This window comes from Patella vulgata, chromosome 3 (assembly GCF_932274485.2).
Source record: "Patella vulgata chromosome 3, xgPatVulg1.2, whole genome shotgun sequence".
Taxonomy (NCBI): domain Eukaryota; kingdom Metazoa; phylum Mollusca; class Gastropoda; family Patellidae; genus Patella; species Patella vulgata.
In genome coordinates, this window is record NC_065881.2 from 40,306,830 (window position 1) to 40,327,735 (window position 20,906).

Consider the following 20,906-nt stretch of genomic DNA (forward strand, 5'->3'; position numbering starts at 1 on the left):
CATCAAAATTGTGACCTCTAGCTGAGGGCGCACAACCTTGATATACGATATGTACATGCGTACGAGGGCGGCCGTTTTGTTCGGCAGTTTTAGTCCGATTTTCACGAAATTCAAACTCAACCAACATTACGGTGTGACAGTGATATATTCGAGGGTCTTTTTAAATCGGATAACAATTGTGACCTCTAGAGGGGCCACAAGCTAAAAACGCTATTTTTCGTACAATCAGGGGCCACAATTCAGGAAGTTACCATCCGATATGCGCGAATATCCAAAGCAACCAAAATCTTTGGGTGGTTACAAAAACCCATGCATTTCAAGTTTCATCAAAATCAGATGAAAATTGTGACCTCTATTACTCTATAGAATGAAGTTATGGTCCGATACATGCCAATATCGAGATCTTTTGGAGGTAGACCTATATTTCAAATTTCGTCAAAATCGGATAAATAGGCTATTGTGACTCGTAGAGTGTCCACAAACAAATTGTGGACGGACGAACCGACGGACAGGGTGATTGGCATATAATAAGGCCTGCCATACACTATCCCAACTAAAATGTGAGCTTTTGGGCCAATTTCTCCAGACCTTGGCAGCTGAAACGTACATAAACAATTAGGCCAACCTGTGAGAAATCTTGCTGTTTTAAAACCCCTCATTATTTAATGGGAGGCGCTATTCGGGGAAATCGAATTAAATTGTTGTTCATGTTCTGGCAAAAAAATTCGGTCATGAAGCGGAAATAGAATATACGGCGCATGCGCACATATACGAAAAACAAAATGGCGTTGTAAATGTTGAGTAAATGTAAACACATAGTTTAAGATATGGTTACAAGGGAAATATATTTCTCATTTGAATAAATGAAGTGCAGAATTATACCATAAATCTTTTACAACATGCTTGATCTTGAGGTTGTTCCAGAAAGATCCCTTGGAAACGAACAATGGGAGTTTGTTTTGGGTAAGTTTTTATCTAAATCCAAGAAGTGGCACAATTACGATACGAATGATAACAGTTGGGTTTTAGAAGATCATAACCCTGTTTATGCGCATAACGTCAGCATTAGTAAAACTTTGACAGAAGAATTAACCACATATATCTATGTTCAAAAATTAATGCAAAAGACATCAAAAAGCATTTACTATTTGAGAGGTGGGTTTCTTATGGAATAAGCATAAGTGACAAGTGACTGCCACACAGCTTGAGTGAAACAAACACCCCACTAAGTACTAGAATTGACACTGTTGTTGTTGTGAATCATAATAATATAAGTCTATTTTTAGACCAATCTTCTATTATGGCTGGCCTGGTTTGTTTCCATGATCAGCTGATTTAGCTGTCAACCTACACAAAAAAGAATACACTGCATGTACATGTAGGTGATTCTGAAGCTACTGATGTCTAAACCATTGTAAATTTTAAACAGATTTCTTCGATTATGAATAAACTACTTAAAGGAGCTAAGTCGCTAATATTTGGGATCTAGAAATTGACACAAATGGGTCGCAACACATACAATAATGTAATATGAATGTATATAAATTGATTTACATTCAATCGTTTCTGTTTTTACTGTAATTTTTAATCAGTTAGGTTCGGCGAAATACGCCAGTATTCTCAATCGAATTTCAATCTCTAGCGTCTGGTTATTCCAGTCTACGCCAAATTTATTTATTGGACTTGCTCTCCAGATAAGAATATAGCGTCACCGTTTGACATGACTTGTGGAATATGCCTAGCCTCGTTTTTTGAGTCCCTTATTACAAATAGCGCTGAAACGCATTATGGTACACGATTCGTGTACCAATTGTAAAATGTTTATTTTGTCTTAAATATTGGATATCAGAAGGCCATCTCTTCCCGGTAAGATCACAACATCAATGTTGATTTAAACTGACAAATAAATCGTGTTTTCAATGTCGAAGATTTTGGATGATATTGAGTTAGAGACTTGGCTACTTTAACTTTGATTATTCTAAACTTACCTGTGTGTTTGAAATCACCTCCGGTTAAATAAAATCCATTATACAATTAAATATTCCAACGAATGCAAAAGTTCTCTCTTGAAAAAATTGACATATTTACTTGTAGTTTGACAGAGTTCAAAACAACATGGCTTTACTCACGTGGTGGACGAAACCATTGAAGCTGTTGTGGGGGTGGTTTAGCTTTGACAGAGATTTTGACAACCACGTGTTGCAATCAAAACAAAGTGTCATCATTTCAATCGTTTGAGTTTGGGCATTGTAATATATCAACTGAAGACAATTACAAGTCATTGTTTTTTAAGGCGAGTGATCGCTCTAGAGCGCCTGTAGCTCACCTGAATGTCGACTGAGGGGAGTTTTTTTTTCCCTCCCCTGAAATTGAAAATTGCTCTCCTTTACAGAGTCATTGGGGGTTTATTATCATTTATCAAACTAGGAATGACACCATTACAATTTACATGCCGTTATTGATCTTCAGATAACCATTTCCCATACACACAACTAATCACTTGACTCCTTAATATCAGATCACTCTCCTTAATTTCTAAATCACTCTCCTTAATTTCTAAATCATTCTTCTTATCGAAACTGGGAGAGCTTTTTAGGGGAGTGAGTTTTTCAATTTGTTGATTGAGGGGAGCTTTTTTTGGCTCTCCTCTGAAATACAAAAAACGACTGATTACAAGTTTCTGAGAGTATCATCAATTTGATATCATTCTTTCAATCCAATAATAACAGTTTCAATGACATCTATAAGCATGTTGCGGCAGCCCTGGAAGTGACTCTTGGGTGGGTTTATAATGCTAAAAAACCTGTAAGATCTCATAAGAAGCGCACCAATACTTCAAGATTCGACAGTTTTGACAGTACTGTGATATGGTGCAATGTTTATTGTTCATGACATAATGTAAATATATTCGTTATCATCAACTATTTTCATACGCCCACATTGAGATGTGGTCCTATATTGTCGTCGCGTCCATCTGACTGTCTGTCCGGCATCCACAAGCTCTAGAGGCTAAATTTAATGTCCGATTGACTTTAAATTTATACACAGTGTTTAAGGTCATGTGACGATGAAGCCTATTGATTTTCGACGATTTCCGATAATTACTGCCAGAGTTATGGCCCTTGATCACTTGAAAAAATCTTGTGGACGCTTTAGAGGCTAAAGTTAATATCCAATTGACTTTAAATCTATACACAGTGTTTAAGGTCATGTGACGAAGAAGCCTATTGATTTTAAGCGATTTCCAATAATTACTGCCAGATTTATGGCCCTTGATCACTTTGAAAAATCTTCTGGACGCTCTAGAGGCTAAAGTTAATATCCCATTGACTTTATATTTATACACAGTGTTTAAGGTCATGAGACGAAGAAGCCTATTGACTTTCCGCAATTTCCGATAATTACTGCCAGAGTTATGGCCCTTGATCACTTTGAAATGTCGTGTGATGCTCTAGAGGCTTATATCATCCGATTGACTTCAGATTGATACACAGAGTTTAAGGTCTTGAGGCGAACAAGTATATTGATTTTCAATGAAACATTTATAATACACTAAAATCTGATTAAGAGTAACAACTCATGAAGTAATTATCAGAAAACCATTAGAATTTGTTTGGTTTTTATAAAGTTCTGCCCCATGCTAACTTTTAGTATACAAAACTTTTAATATCATGGATTTAGCTGTTCAAGTCATAAAAATTCATTGAAAATCAATATACTTGTTCGTCTCAAGCTCTTAAACTCATTGTATCAATCTGAAGTCAACTCTGGCAGTAATTATCTGAAATCACTGAAAATCAATAGGCTTCATCGTCTCATGACCTTAAACACTGTGTATAAATTTAAAGTCAATCGGATATTAACTTTGATCTGTAGAGCGTCCACAAGATTTTTTAAAGTGATCAAGGGCCATAACTCTGGCAGTAATTATCTGAAATCACTGAAAATCAATAGGCTTCATCGTCTCATGACCTTAAACACTGTGTATAAATTTAAAGTCAATCGGATATTAACTTTGACCTGTAGAGCGTCCACAAGATTTTTAAAAGTGATCAAGGGCCATAACTCGTGAAGTAATTATCAAAAATCGCTGAAAATAAATAGACTTCTTCGTAGCTTGTTCGTATCAAGATCTTAAACTCTGTGTATCAATCTGAAGTCAATCGGATGATAACTTTAGCCTCTAGAGCATCACAAGATTTTTCAAAGTGATCAAGGGCCATAACTTTGGCAGTAATTATCAGAAAAGTCTTTGAAAATCAATAGGATTCCTCGCCTTGTGACCTCAAACACTGTGTATAAATTTAAAGTCAATCAGATATTAACTTTAGCCTCTAGATCATCCACAAGATTTTTTGTAGTGATCAAGGGCCATAACTCTGGCAGTAATTATCGAAAATCACTGAAAATGAATAGACTTCTTCGTCTCATGACCTTAAACACTGTGTATAAATTTAAAGTCAATCGGATATTAACTTTAGACTCTAGAGCGTCTACAAGATTTTTCAAAGTGATCAAGGGCCATAACTTTGGCAGTAATTATCGGAAATCTTTGAAAATCAATAGGCTTCTTTGTCTTATGACCTAAAGCACCTTGTATAGATTTAAAGTCAATCGGATATTAACTTTGGCCTCTAGAGCGTCCACAAGATTTTTTGAAGTGATCAAGGGCCATAACTCTGGCAGTAATTATCGGAAATCATTGAAAATCAATAGGCTTCTTTGTCTCATGACCTTAAACACTGTATATAAATCTAAAGTCAATCGGATATTAACTTTAGCCTCTAGAGCGTCCACAATTGCTTGTGGACGACGGACGGACGGGGGCGACGACAATATACGACCACATTTCAATGTAGGTGATAAAAACCAAACAAATTCTAATGATTTTCTGATAATTACTTAAACATATACATTGCCATTATGCAAGAGCTAAATCTGTCTATTACAGGTCTTTCTTTAGGCCTGAAATGTTATCTAAATTATTAATTAGACATTTAAACTGACCTATCCAGACCATAATTAACCCTACTAGTTGGCATCGCTAGCCTGGGATCTTTAGTGGATTATGAGCCGATTTACTGCATAACTTTCCTTCAGGATTTAACGATTAAATGGATAATAAAGACTATGACTTTAGTAATGATGATCAAGGCTACCAGGAAATTTCAACCGCTTAGTTTTTGGTTCATAGTGGATCAATTTGAATGAAATTTTCAGCAAATTGCCTTTACATTATCTTGTTTTTAACTATTATAGTGAGAACTGCCAACTCGTTATCAAATCTTTCCATAATGTATCTTTAATGAGTTGTTACTCTTATTAGTCTTAATCATATTTTAGTGTATTATAAATGTTTCATTACTGAAAAAAGTAAAAATATGTGACAACTCTTGTTGACTGCCCGGACGATTTAGCTGCTGTGGGCGTATGTTTCGTTTCCTGGCAACCTATCTTTTAATTTATTGTAAATAATTAATAATACTTAAATCACACCATAGCCCCATAATTTTAAATACCCTGTACATGTACGTTAGATCTATCATGTTATATATCAGATTAAAGATATTCATGGATAAAATTTAAGACCCGTAAAACAAATGTCATTGTTTTTGTGTCACATTTGTGTTCAAAAGAAAATTCATCAACCCGATACAAAATATTTCAAAAGATATACAGCTCTAAACTTTGCAGAGATTTTTCTAGAATGTAAAAGGTGGCAACAAACTAAAGGAAAACAGGCAGTTACAATACCGAGCCGAGACTTACACAAAACTTGAATTTTCGTAAAAGTACCGCAAACCATGGCATGTTGTAACCCCTTTATATGAAATGATCCCTCCCGAAGAGTTACTTAATCGGCTTCCATTTTGGTATTTCTCCATGTCAAAAGTTTGTGGGAATTCAATTTTTCAAGAGAACTTTTTTATTTGCTGGGATATTAAATTGTGCAATAGATTTTTTTTAACCGGAGGTGATTTCAAACACACAGGTACTTGTAAGTAGCTTGTTCATAATCGAAGAAATCCGTTTAAAATTTATGATGGTTCAGACAGTAAGTCAGGACACATAGGCCCAGCTGCATGTGGCCTACATATTTATCTGTATGCTACAATGTACATAATATACTCTTCAAAAAAAAGTAGGGGATATTCAGAATAAGGATGTAAACGGTTACTCGGTTGACCGGTTACGGTTCGGTTCTGCAACCTGATCGGTTTGATATTCCCGTGACCGTTATTCGTTCAATATAAAAATGTCAGTGTATATCGACCTAGTAGTAAACTAGCATTAGCCCAGGCTCTCTTGTTCATATTACACGTTGAAACAAAACTTTCCCGGTAATTAAACGGTCGTATTCGCTGCTCGAAAACGTAGTAGAAAAATTATGCCGTAAACAAAGTATCTTTCGTCCCTCTGGCACATGGCCAAATGGTATAATCTTTTCGTCGTTTCATTGGCTCGATGGGGTCACATGTTCAGTCACGTGTGGTAAACATACGAATTTTATAGTATTAGCTTTTAATACGGCAATATTTATAAATATAAATTTAAGAAAATGGCATGGACTATAAGCCTACAGTTATAATAATATTTTGACCGTGATCTAAGACTCTCCAGAAAAGAGCGACTTATTGCGTTGTATCTATGGGCTGGGTAATCTTGACTACAGGTTGACTATTAAATGGGTATGAAAATGAAAGTAATGCTGTGCGCGCGAATAAAGACGCCGAATTAAATATTTTATTAATGGATTACATTATAACATTGCACATTGAGATGGAGGTAGGTGGGGCCATAGAATATTCCTATAATTATAACTGGTCGAACACTAATAATATTGTATCAATTAAACGATCTGTCACACAACGGCATGTGCTGGTACTCGGCGAGAGACTACCACGTGAGACCATGACCTTTTTGACTGTTAGACGACGCAATGTTTCCTTCCGAGAAATTTGAATGAAAAACAAAATAAGCTGCAATAAATAAACTCTTCTTAGGACTTAGGGTCTAATAGTTTATATTCAAAACGAAGTTAAACAGTGTGAAAAAGTAAACTTTAATCCTGCGTACGGTACCGGCGATTAATAACTCGGCAACAAAAAAGTGAATCGGTTGACCGGTCACGGTCGGTTTTTTGCCCATCGGTTAACCGGTTCAATTTTTTTTAACTCGTTACATCCTTAATTCAGAAATGCACTGCTGTTTTATTAGAGGTAACCAGTGTATGTTAATAACAGGCCAATTGCCTACACATGAACATAAACAGTTCATATGGGCGGCTTATCTGACGGCCCTATTTCACTCGCAAAAAGATACACTGTCAAAAGTGAAAATGGACGTTTTTGATTTTTGTCTTAATAATGAGTAATTGCTCCACCAATCCTCAGACATTCAGCAATTCATCGTGGCATGCTCCTAATCAACCGCCCAATCACGATTTGGGGCAATCCGACCCACTCTTCTTGCAGTGCCACGGCAATTCTTGCAGTGCCACGGCAATTCTTGCAGTGTTGTCCATTAACGACGACGAACACGTCTCCCAGACATGCTCTATAGGGGAAAAGTCAGGACTCATGGCTGGCCAAGGCATATGAACAATATAGTGACGCTGGAGGTAGTCATTCATGATACGAGCACGGTAGTCATGGGCATTATCATCTTGAAAGATGAAACATCGACCTGCACGTTAAGTAAAGGGCAAAACTATTGGTGCCAGGATGTGGTCACAGTAGTACACACCCACACCAGTGGCAGTGACCCTTCCTTGAACGATATGAAAGTCCATTCTGCCAGTCATGGTTATTCCACCCCACACCAAAACAGACCCACGCCCGAATCCGTCATGCTGTCTGACGTTAAAGTAGCTAAGTCTCTTAACTCAATATCATCCAAAATCTTCAACCTTGAAAACACAAATTATTTGTCAATTTAAATCAACATTGATGCTGTGACACTATCCCTTATTTACTACATGTAATGTGCATGCAATAGGTCTACAGGTAGCCGGGTTGACTGATTTTGGTATTGTATCTACCTCAAAACTTGGTTTTTATACACCCACATTGAAATGTGGTCGTATATTGTCGTTGTCCGTTGTTCGGTTGTGGACGCTCTAGAGGCTAAAGTTAATAACCGATTGACTTTAAATATATACACAGTGTTTAAGGTCTTGAGATGAAGAAACTTATTGATTTTCAACAATTCTCAATGATTACTGCCAGAGTTATGTCCCTTGATCACTTTGAAATATCTTGTGGACACTCTAGGGGCTAAAGTTAATATCCAATTGACTTTAGATTTACATACTGTGTTTAAGGTCATGAGATGAAGAAACTTATTGATTTTCAACGATTTTCAATAATTACTGCCAGAGTTATGGCCCTTGATCACTTTAAAAAATCTTGTGGGCGCTCTAGAGGCCAAAGCTAATATCCGATTGATTTTAAATTTATACACAGTGTTTAAGGTCATGAGATGAAGAAGCCTATTGATTTTCAGCGATTTCTGATAATAACTGCCAGAGTTATGGCCCTTGATCACTTCAAAAAATCTTGTGGGCGCTCTAGAGGCTAAAGTTAATATCCGATTGACTTTAAATTTATACACAATGTTTAAGGTCATGAGACAAAGAAGCCTATTGATTTTCAACGATTTCCGATAATTACTACCAGAGTTATGGCCCTTGATCACTTCAAAAAATCTTGTGGACGCTCTAGAGGCCAAAGTTAATATCCTATTGACTTTAAATTTATACACAGTGCTTAAGGTCATGAGATGAAGAAGCCTATTGATTTTCAGCAATTTCAATAATTACTGCCAGAGTAATGGCCCTTGATCACTTTGGAAAATCTCGTGACGCTCTAGAGGCTAAAATTATCATCCGATTGACTTCAGATTGATACACAGTGTTTAAGATCTTGATAAGAACAAGTAAATTTTTATGACTTGAACAGCTAAATCCATGATATTAAAAGTTTTGTATACTAAGCGTTAGCATGGGGCAGAACTTTATAAAAACCAAACAAATTCTAATGGTTTTCTGATAATTACTTCATGAGTTGTTACTCTTAATCAGATTTTAGTGTATTATAAATGTTTCATTACCGAAAAAAGTAAAAATATGCAACAACACTTGTTGACTGCCCGGACGATTTAGCTGCTGTGGGCGTATGTTTCGTTGCCTGGCAACCTATCTTTTAGCTTGTGGTCCCTCTGGAGGTCACAATTATTTGATTATATCACCGTTACACTGTAATGAAGGTTAAGTTTGAATTTCGTGAAAATCAGACCAATATTGCCGGACAAAATGGCCGCTGCTTGTACGCGAATAGTGTAAAAATATGGTATATCAAGGTTGTGGACCCTCTAGTGGTCGCAATTTTAATTCGATTTTGATGAAACTTGAAATGCATGTTTATAAGCTAAAGATCTTGGTTCCTTTCGATATTGTCGCATATCGAATCGTAACTTCCTGAATTATGGCCCCTGAATATACGAAAAATCGCCTTTTTTAGCTTGTGGTCCCTCTGAAGGTCACAGTCATTATCTGATTTTAAAAATCGTTTGAATATATCACCGTAACACCGTAATAAAGGTTGAGTTCAAATTTCCTGAAAATCAAACAAAAACTGCCGGACAAAATGGCCGTCGCTTGTACGCGAAAGGTGTAAAAATATGGTATATCAAGGTTGTGGGTAGGGGTTACAATTTAATCCGATTTTGATGAAACTTGAAATGCATGTTTATAACCCAAAGATCATGGTTCGTTTCGATATTTGCGCATATCGAATTGTAACTTCATGAATTACGGCCCTTGATTGTAGGAAAAATCACTTTCTTTTTAGCTTGTTCTCTATCCATCTCTCAAAAATGTGGGCGTATCCTGCCTGGCAGCCGCTGGTCTTGATACATGTAGCCTATAAAAAGTAATGTGGATGTTCAAGAGGGTAGTGTTATTCTGTTCTTATTGAAATTTATATCCATTGTTAGACAGAGAAGCATAACTTCCCACAGATTACAACAGGCCAGAGATTACATATGTGAAGGTAAAACAGGCAAATAAAATTTAAAATGCATTATATTATAATAAAGTATTACTCAAGAACAAACAGTCAGGATGATCGAGTCTGTTGATTTTTTTACACTCACATTGAAATATGGTCATATGTTGTTGTCACCCCTGTTTGTCTAGGCTACAGTTGTCAACCCGCTGATTGGAAATTTATTCAGCAGTGATTATGTTCATGAGACAAATAGGCCTATTGATTTTGAATGATTCCTAAATTTGAAATTTTATACACATTTTTATACACATTGACCAAGTTCAATAATGAGCTTTAGTGCTTTAAACTTTGGAGCATGATTATAACTTTGATTATATTTCTAATGGTTTCAGAGTGATGAAAGTTGATATATCAATAGGGGGTCACATTGAGTATGTGGGTAAGACGCTGGTGTGCTAGCCTAGAGGTCGGGTGTTCGTTCCCTGCATTCTCCGAGAAAGTTCATCCAGATTTTCCGGCATAGTTCCCCCTTGTCAGTGATGCAGGACAGCTTTCTAGTTGTTTGGATGGAACGAAAAACCGCGCTCCCGTGCATACATAGGCGTGCACGTAAAAGATCCCCTGACAGTTGGAAATCGATATAAGAGTAGGCCGTAGTGCCGCTGTCCAGGCAAAATTTCCCTCATAGCACACTGTATGGTGTATGCCCGTCACCGGAGTAGACGTTAAATTTCATTTCATTTCTTAACTTCATGAACAATTAATATATGTTAAGCTTTGATGTACACTGTAGGTAGTCAATTTTTCCATATCATCATCATATTACCCCTAGTTACAGCTTTCATCAAAATAACACTGGTACAGTAAACTGTTTGTAATTATTATTTTGGTTTGGTAATGAAATGTTCCAGGTTTCAGGGTTGGTCCGTCCCCCCAAAAAGTTATGACAAATCCACGCACTTGAGTACCGTACTTGGACACTGTGATTGTATGTTTCAACTATGTTTCAAATGCATTATGTAAGAGCTAAATCTGCTTAAAGCTACGTTCCCAGAAAAGTATTTATCGGTTGGTTATTTCCAATAAAAGTATGGCAATTTTGGTATATATCTTACTAGAAAAATACTGGATTCCCTGAAAAACACTCATGGAGCGCATACAGGACAAAAATGTAAGGGTTTCCCTAATCGACAGCCCAACGATTAGGAGTGTCTGCACGCATGACGTCGAAGGTTGCACGCGGAGATTGAGCGCTTGATGTACATTTTGATAAACTTTATGAAGAATTAGACGTACAACACTTTCTGAGATAAAAATCATGGAAAAAGACGCGAGCAGTGGATAATCCGAAAATTTAATTAGGCTTCGATATTCATAATAAATAGTCAGCAATTAAAGACAACATCGTCTTGTGTATGCAATGAATTCTCCTCGGACTTCGCTTGCGTTGCTAGGTACTGAGAGAGGTAAGACACGTGACACAAACATGACCTCTTTTGATCGATTTTTAATAGCCAGGGAATTCCCCAACAATTGCAATGTTTTGAGAAGGATTTGAAGCAAAATTATGCTAAATTAATTTGTTTGAATATGTTTTTAGTCCAAATATATATATCATCAAATCACCCAGTTTATACCCCGGAATGTATCTTGAATTGCATATCTTTTTTCTGGCTTCATATCAAAGAAATCATTTTGAAAGGTAAGATTCTTACATGTACACATGCTTTACATATAAAATGACTGAAATGCTACAAAGGAAAAGCCTCTGAGAATAAATGTTTCATAAATCATAAATAAGATCAATGTCAATGATAAAAAGGTTCTAATATTTTGAGGTAGTTTGCATAATCAACCATCTAGACCCATCGGATGGCTGAGATATTAAATTGATTAGACAATGTCTGCCATACACTGTATCTTCGTTAAAATGGAAAATCAAGACTTTGTTTATTATAGTAGCAATGGTACTTGACAATCAAGACCACATCAAAACTTCAAAAATTCAGAATAAATTAATTTGACTGAAATTTCCAATAACTATAATAGCAAGAACGATCACTCACCACACTAATTACTAATATTTCTGGAAAATGTTTACAATATCAAACATATGTGTGTTTCTCTTGTTTTTTTCCATGCTCAAGAACTGGATCTGCAAGAGAATTACTGAAATTGTTACCATTATGATGGTACCAAAATACCAATATTGATTTGAGTTTAGACTTGAAAATAAAACCAATAGAAAGCAAAAGAAAGTAAAAAAAGTTTTTTTCTAATTCAAATCAACAGTAAATAAAATCTTTAATTTGTATTTTGATACAATTCTCTAAAAACATTTATGATATTTTTGCTTTGGTACAGAAATTAGAATTGATTTCCATGTTATTGAAATCCAGATGAAATGTTTTTTGAAGACAGGTGGATAGGGTTGATGTAATAGCCACTATTTGGATGGTGAGTGTCATCTGCAACAATGACAGTTTAGGCACTATCTATCATAGAGAATTATAGGCACACTGACAGCATACACACGTCAGGTACCAGCTATTGTGTTGTCCAGTGAAAAGATAGAGAACTGTATATCCATTGATTGTTGACTTTAACAATGATCAATTGAAACCCGCCGCGCCCAGTGAAATGCTATATACATTCATCTCTTGACATGCGGACAGTTACCATATGAAAAATATATTCTTGTAATGATTAAGCAAAAGGAGGGTTTCTATCGCGGTATAATTTTCTTATGTTGGTTAGCCATTATTTCTGCTGGTGATTTGTTTGGATTAGGCCCCAACGTATGCATTCAGTACCTTCCCAGTATCAGGACGAGAAAAGAAAGATGGCTTGATGGAAAATTGCTGGTATTTGTAACATGAAAAAGTTATTCTATTGTTTTTAACTTATAGATAGATGAGTTGCGACAAGTGTCATAGTGACAGCAAGTGGTAGATTAATGTGTTGGAAAAGCAGATGTTGGTTAGGAGATTTTATTACAATTTCCCATCCTTCATATTATTATTATTCTGCTCAATACATCACAGGAAAAAAATAATACAATATATAATCGCATTAAAGCAAAATCACAAATAGATTAGGACACAGGGTTAAGTCTAAAGTAAATTTTGGGGTGTCATTATTCACATTTTTAAAACTTATTATTGGCTCTTTGTTTTCTAATTGCTGCAAATTCTAACTAAAATGCCCATTGGCCATTATAAATTAATTTGAATTTGAAACCTAATTTAAACAAATATTATAACTATAAGCTAAAATTAATTCACACCTTTATAACACAATTTGTTATGCATATGTGCATAAATTTAATGTAGCAACATTGCATAATACAATCTGATGACAATATTATAAAACATATTTGTATCCCAAATTTGATTTAGCAGTTGTCCACTCAAAACTGTGTTAGTAGTTTCATATGTTTGATTCTTGACTTTCAAGTATTTTTTATTGCAATGTTCATTAGTGTCTTGATAGCCTTGGTTCAATCCAAATCCCAGAAAAATGAAAATAGGAGGGTCCTCAAAAAATCATTCACAACACCTTTAGTGCCTTTTTTTTGGTGTCTAGACATGCTTGAGATGATACTGAACAATAAAAAATGGATGAAAATCAAAAATAATGACTTTGGAATTTGTAACTTTGGAAAATATGAAGCAAATATACCATTCAGCTCTGCACAGCTACAGGGTAAACAACTCAACATGGGAAATCACAAAGTCTCACAGAGATATCTGAATATATACACTACAACCATCAAAACTTCAAATTTTGAAAACTATCTTTGTTTTAGCACACCATGTCCATGTAATTAAAGATACATTATGGGAGATTAGATAACGAGTTGGCAATTCTCACTATAATAGTTAAAAACTACATACTGTAAAAGCAATTTGCTGAAAATTTCAGTCAAATTGATCCACTATCCTCGATCATCATTACTGAAGTCGGTAAGACAATACTAATAGTCTTGATTATCCATTTAATCGTTAATCACGAAGGGAAAGTTTTGCAGCAATTCGAACTATAATCCAACAAATATCACAGGCTAGCCTTACCATCGAGAGTTGATTATGGTTTGTATAAGCTAATTAATGTCTAATTAATAGTTTTTATAACATTTTGGGTCTAAAGAAAGACCTACAATAGGCCGATTTTGCTCTTGCATAATGTATGTTTAAACTTTTTTTTTTCATATATCCCCCATTTTATTGAAGGGACTACTTTCAGACTTTTTATATGGAGTACCATCATAAACATCATTTGGATTAAATGTTTCGGGTCTGTATGGAATATTGTAAATACTGCATCACAATTTCCTTGAAACTGCTTTTAATTTTCAGCAATTTTTTTTATAATGAATACACATTGTTATCATTTGTATAACTTCTTAATTCAACCCTTGAAACTTTGTGCCAGGAAGCATAAAGATGTACTGACAATTAAAGATTGAACATTTTTACAGTAAAATAATTTGTTATAAATTTTATTCAATATTTATTCACACTCAACACATTGTTTAATCTTAGATTGTAGCCTATAATAGTCCACTATTGAATGTGGAAAGGTTCGATTGAATGATTTATTAAGGTTTCACACTGCATATCTCAGAAACTACTTGTCGGATCGATTCGATGTCTTCGGTTTTACTGGGAAAGTGGGTTTGACTTAAATTTTAAAGCTATTTCAAACGTTCTGCGACAATGCGAAATGTCCGAAATCACCGAAGTTGTCGTTTTTCAATATTTTGCTGTAATATTATCAATAATTGTCGGATTGTAATATTTGATACATTTTGACATAGCCAGAGACAAGGCACATAGCTTTCGTTCTTTGAATTTTTTTATTTTCGACGAATCTTCGGAGATATTAGGCGCCAAATTTTGAAAATTTAAATTTTTACGAAAAACTTTTTTATTAATGAATATTTTTATGTGGTATTTTACCAAGGGTTAAAGGCTCATCTGATTTGACAAAAAATGTCAACATTTTTTGGTCACCGTATTTTTCCTTGGCCCCCATTGGCTAATTCAGTTTTTCAGTCCTGGATTAATTATTTATTGTTCGATTTGTATAAAACAAAGTTCATATTTTCCGCGGTCCAAAATGTCATTTTTTTTGTTACCGGTACATTTTCCTTTCGGCAACGGAAGTAACATAAATTTAGCAAAAACTGCAATTTTGAGAGTTCGGTACCACTTTTTGAAAGCAAATATTATTTTTTGAAAATTTAAATTTTTACGAAAAACTTTTTTATTAATGAATATTTTTATGTGGTATTTTACCAAGGGTTAAAGGGTCATCTGATTTGACAAAAAATGTCAACATTTTTTTGTCACCGTATTTTTCCTTGGCCCCCATTGGCTAATTCAGTTTTTCAGTCCTGGATTAATTATTTATTGTTCGATTTGTATAAAACAAAGTTCATATTTTCCGCGGTCCAAAATGTCATTTTTTTTGTTACCGGTACATTTTCCTTTCGGCAACGGAAGTAACATAAATTTAGCAAAAACTGCAATTTTGAGAGTTCGGTACCACTTTTTGAAAGCAAATATTATTTTTTTCAAATCTGGTATGACTGAAAGGGTTTGCCCTGTTAATGCGCAGAAATCATCGCGCTCAGTTTTTTTAATTTTTATTTCGTTTTCGGATCATTTCGATTTAAAGGTGAAAAAAGGTGAAAAAATGAGCTATTCACAACCCATTCAGGCTTTTCATATTTTAAAATATTTCTTCGCAACTTTCATAAACTAGTAGCAATAATCCATACGAAGAGAATGTATGTGAAAATTAATTTGTAATATGAACAGTTGCCGAGAAATGATCAATTTTGTATGAGTCACTTTTTACGCTAGTTTGTATAAGAGTCAATTATTATTCGATTTTCATAAAAGTGACCCCATTTGATGCGTAATGTCAATTTTAACAAGGTCAAACCAATTTAACATTTTCAATGTCACCGGAAATGACGTAATTTGGGCAAAAATTGTATTTATAACCTTCAAAACAAATAATTTATTCAAATGAGTCGTATTTGTTGTTTGTTTAAGATTTTGATATTTGATTCCAATCAACTAATAAAATGAACCCAAACGATCATATAGATATCACAAAATGGTTTCTAACAGTTGCGGAGAAAAGACGATTTTCAACAGGTAACTTTTCAAGGTTTTTGGTCCATAAAAGTGTCAATTATTATTCGATTTTCATAAAATTCCCCGTGTGTGATACCTAATGCCATTTACGATCTCATACAAGTAATTTAACACTTTTACTGTTACCGGAAGTAACGTCATTGTGGCAAAAACTGTATTTTTAGCCTTCAAAACAGATATTTTATTCAAATGAGTCTGATTTGTATTGTTTTTAAAATTATGATATTTGATTCTAATCAACAAATAGATTGAACCCACATGATCATACAAATACCAAAAAATGGTTTCTAACTTGTACGGTTGCAGAGAAATAGACGATTTTCTACAAGTCACTTTTCAAGGATTTTGGTCTATAAAAGTGGCAAATATTATTCGATTTACATAAAATTTTCACCATGTGATGCCTTATGCTATTTCTGATTTCATGAAACTAATTTAACATTTTCATTATCACCGGAAGTAATGTAATGTTGTCAGGATCACTTACATGTAATGAATGTATACAATGAATTGATATTGCCAGATTTGGTTGATTCTGAGTACATTTTAAGTGATGTGTGCAATGCTTAAATGGAAACCTGTTTAATGGTTTCATCGGTACCGGAAGTGACATATGTTCAAGGGTAACGGGGCACCGGTGAAACCCGTCATTACTGCATTGCAGTTCTAGTTAGAAAATATGTTGTGTTTCAAATGGTACTCCATAGAAATGAATTTGCCCCACAAAAATTATATCTAGGTAACAAATTCTATATCAGACCCTCAAAATGATTATTATTCTAACATAAATGAATAATAATCTATCCAAAATTTAGAAACAAGCCTTTTTGCTTACATTTACCAACACTTGACAATGGCAGCCATGTTAGCTTAGATTTTGACAGTTCTGTTGTCATCGATTAACAGAACGGTCCATATGAATAATTTTGATATTAAAAGATGTGACAGTTCTTGCAAATGAAGCGCAATAGTCTATAATATTACGATTTACCACCTAATGTAAGGATAATTGTGATAGTATTAGTCAAAAGTATTTATTGCATTTTTATTTACCTTTCTGTGTCGAATTACCGCTCAAAGGAAGTGTTGCTCGCATCAATGAGTTCATGCATGACTTATTTTTTTAATATTATCAAATCCCGTAAATGACAACTCATTTGTATTTTGATATGAATTAATCATATTCCGCAGTTGTTTAAATTAAAAAATGAAAAATTTGTTTTTAAAATTAACACTTTGCTCATTGATATTAGCATAATGTCAAGGACATACCAGATATTCGGACATGAAGGCTACCTACGAAACATTGTTTACATCTATACAACGGCGAAATGTGTTATTACTAAAGGGAATATGACATAATTGTATGTATTGTGATGTAAATGAAACCTTTGCATATCTATACAATGTTCCGCTAAGCGTTGTCAGTTTAACGATTATTCGCATCCCTCGTCTAAAGATATGAAGGGACATTTTCAAGATTGAAAAAGAAAATGGCGGATCCAAACCCCGTGGTAGCAAGACGTGGAAATCACACACTACAAGGAAATAGGAAAACAACTCGAAAATCTAAGACTCGACTACTGTACTACATAGATCAGAGTATAAATAGAGAGATAATATCTGTCCCTAAGTTTTATCGTTTTGTCTGTAGGTGTAACCGCGATTAGACAAGAAAGTGATGAAACTGAAATTTTGTTTACGTGATAACACGCGAATGTACGAATTAAAGGGGTATTGACAGTGAAATAGTGTATTGTGAGTAATAGAGTTTATTTTGGACGTTTGTATCCAAGGGCCACTATTCTGTGTTGGGAAATAATATCTTCAGCCTTGTTGGTGTTGAGACTACTATGCAACAAGATGGTGTCACTTTACCTTGCCCTTAAAGTAAGAGTTTGAAATTATTTTCATGCAAATCATTTGAGATGCTCTCAATATGAAATTTAAAAAACCCACCAAAATTATTAGGGTTTCACATTGCATAGCTTGTGTGAAACACTATTGTTTTTGTTAAGATTATTAGAGTTTCATAAATGTGTAGCAATAATCCATACGAAGAGAATGTGTGTGAAAATTAGTTTGTAATATGAGCAGTTGCCGCGAAATGGTCAATTTTGCATGAGTCACTTTTTACGCTTTTTTGCCTGTAAAAGAGTCAATTATTATTGGATTTGCATAAAAGTGACAATATTTGATGCGTAATGTCAATTTTGACTAGGTCAAACCAATTTAACACTTCCAATGTCACCGGAAATGACGTAATTTGGGGGAAAACTGTATTTATAGCCTTTGAAACAAATAATTAATTCAAATGAATTGTATTTGTTATTTGTTTACAATTTTGATATTTGGTTCCAATCAACTAATAGAATGAACCCATACGATCATATATATATCACAAAATGGTTTCTAACTTGTTCAGTTGCGGAGAAATAGGTGATTTTCAACAGGTGACTTTTCAAGGTTTTTGCTCCATAAAAGTGTCAATTATTATAGATTTTCATAAAATTTTCACTCTGTGATACCTAATGCCATTTACGCTTTCATACAAGTAATTTAAGATTTTCATTATCACCGGAAGTAACGTCATTTTGGCCAAAACTGTATTTTTAGCCTCTAAAACAAATACTTCTTTGAAGTAAGCGATATCCATTTTTCGTATAAAATTTTGATATTTGATTCCTATGGACAAATAATAATAATCAATACGGTCATATTCCATATTCATATCACAAAATTGTGTCTAACACCTTCCCTTGCCAAGAAATAACCAATTTTGTTAGAATCACTCTTTAAGATTTTTCGCATTTTAATTTCAGTTTATGGGTTCTAGGTTAATTATTTATTGCCTGATTTGTGTAAAAGATAAACCCATATGCTCCGTGGTGCAAATTCTCAACTTTCTTTTACCGATAAAAGGTTCTGTCTGCACCAGAAGTGACATAATTTTGACCAAAACTTCAATTTTGACGTGTCTAAAGTTCTTTTAAAAAGCAAATATTAATGTTTACAAATCTAATAGATCAAGCTGAATGCTTCTACTAAAGACGCAAAATATGTCTTGCTTAGTTTTTTGTTTATTTCGGTTTTGCATTTGCGCCATTTTGATTTAAAGGTCAAAAAGGGTGTAAAAATGAGTTATTTACAACGCATTCAGGCGTTTTATATTTTAAAATATGTCTTGACAACTTTCATGAACCTGTAGCATTAATCCATACAATAACAATGTTTGTCAAAATTAGTTTATTATAGTGGCTGTTGCCGAGAAATAGGCAATTTTGCATGAGTCACTTTTCACGTTATTTTGCCTGTAAACGAGTTAATTTTATTCCAATTTTCTAAAAAAATTTCACCTCACCATGTGATGCTATATCGATTAAAAGGTGAAAAAAGTTTATTTATACACCTTTTTTCACCTTTTAATCGATATAGCCCGAAAATGAAATTGAAATTAAAAAAAAAATGAGTCCGATGTTTTGTGCACATTTAAAGGTCGTGTAAAAAATTTTACCTCCAATTCTTAATAAAATATTTAACTACCATGAAACTATTGAAAACCGTAACGTACATGTACAAGAATTTATTGACAATTACGATAATACCACATGTCAATGCGCCAACTCTCCTTTAAAGACAATTTTCATGACCATATACTGACAGGAAACTTCGGTATTGTTGAACATAAAAATCTTAAAAAACTTTTTGGCTTTAGACCACAATTTCGAGAACAACCAAGTAAAACTAATTTCAAAAAGTTACATAATAATCTAAAATCTCAAATCAGGAAATGTATAGTAGCTTGGTCTGATAAATTTTGTGCACCTTTAGAATCTTTTGGAGAATGGAAAAACACTGTTTTTGATCTCTTGTCAAAGAGAATCAAATATATAAAACTTAACCAAAGACACCCGCCACCTGAAGTCCTAAATAATACATCCGCAGTTGAATGTCTTATTACTCTTCAAGAGAGTTTTGTTTTAATGCCTGTCGATAAGGCCCGCAATAATATTGCCTTTATCTGTAAAAAATACTATTAGAAATATTCTTACTGAAGTTGGACTCTGGCCCAATACCAATAATGACACTTATAAATGCATTACGGATTTAACTAAACCAGATATTTTACATAATCAATATACTTTTAACAGGAGTAATGATATTAAAGACAATGTGAAAAAAGATACACTACCTTACATTTATTCTATACCTAAATTCCATAAAAACCCAGTCAAATTCAGATACATAATATCCTATACTGGAATTAATAGTTTTTTTCATGATTGATAAAAATAAACCTATAGTAGATACTAGATACTTTAGATAAATAAATAAAACAGTTAATGCAAAAACAATAGAAACGTTCGATTATTCTACTTTGTATACTATGCCTCAACATGCAGATCTTAAAGATAATTTGGATTGGTTTGTAGATAAAACCTTTAATGGAGCTTTCGGGAAAGGCAGAAACTTGATAGCCATTTACTCAGGAGATGCTAAATGATTATAAAACGTCGCAATGCCGACTCTCTAGTTTTTGATATGGAAAAATTTCAAAAGATCATACATTTCCTCATTGACAATGCCATGTTGGAGGTTGGGGATCTTGCTTTCAAGACCATAAAAGAAAAACAGATTACTAAGTAGCTAAAAGTCTAAACTATATCTTCCGATACATTGATGAAATAACACCGATCAATGATAATGTAAATTTCAATAAATATAA

General features: G+C 34.1%; 1 protein-coding gene across 1 annotated transcript in view; it reads left to right on the forward strand.

Annotated features, from left to right (window-relative positions):
- Positions 1 to 783: 783 nt before the first annotated feature.
- The window catches only part of LOC126814551 (phagosome assembly factor 1), a 67,638-nt gene continuing 47,515 nt past the window's right edge, over positions 784 to 20,906 (forward strand). Inside the window, exon 1 of the mRNA XM_050539784.2 lies at positions 784 to 963. Within this exon, the coding sequence (XP_050395741.1) occupies positions 900 to 963 (64 nt within the window). The 5' untranslated portion in view covers positions 784 to 899. The remainder of the gene's footprint in view (positions 964 to 20,906) is intronic.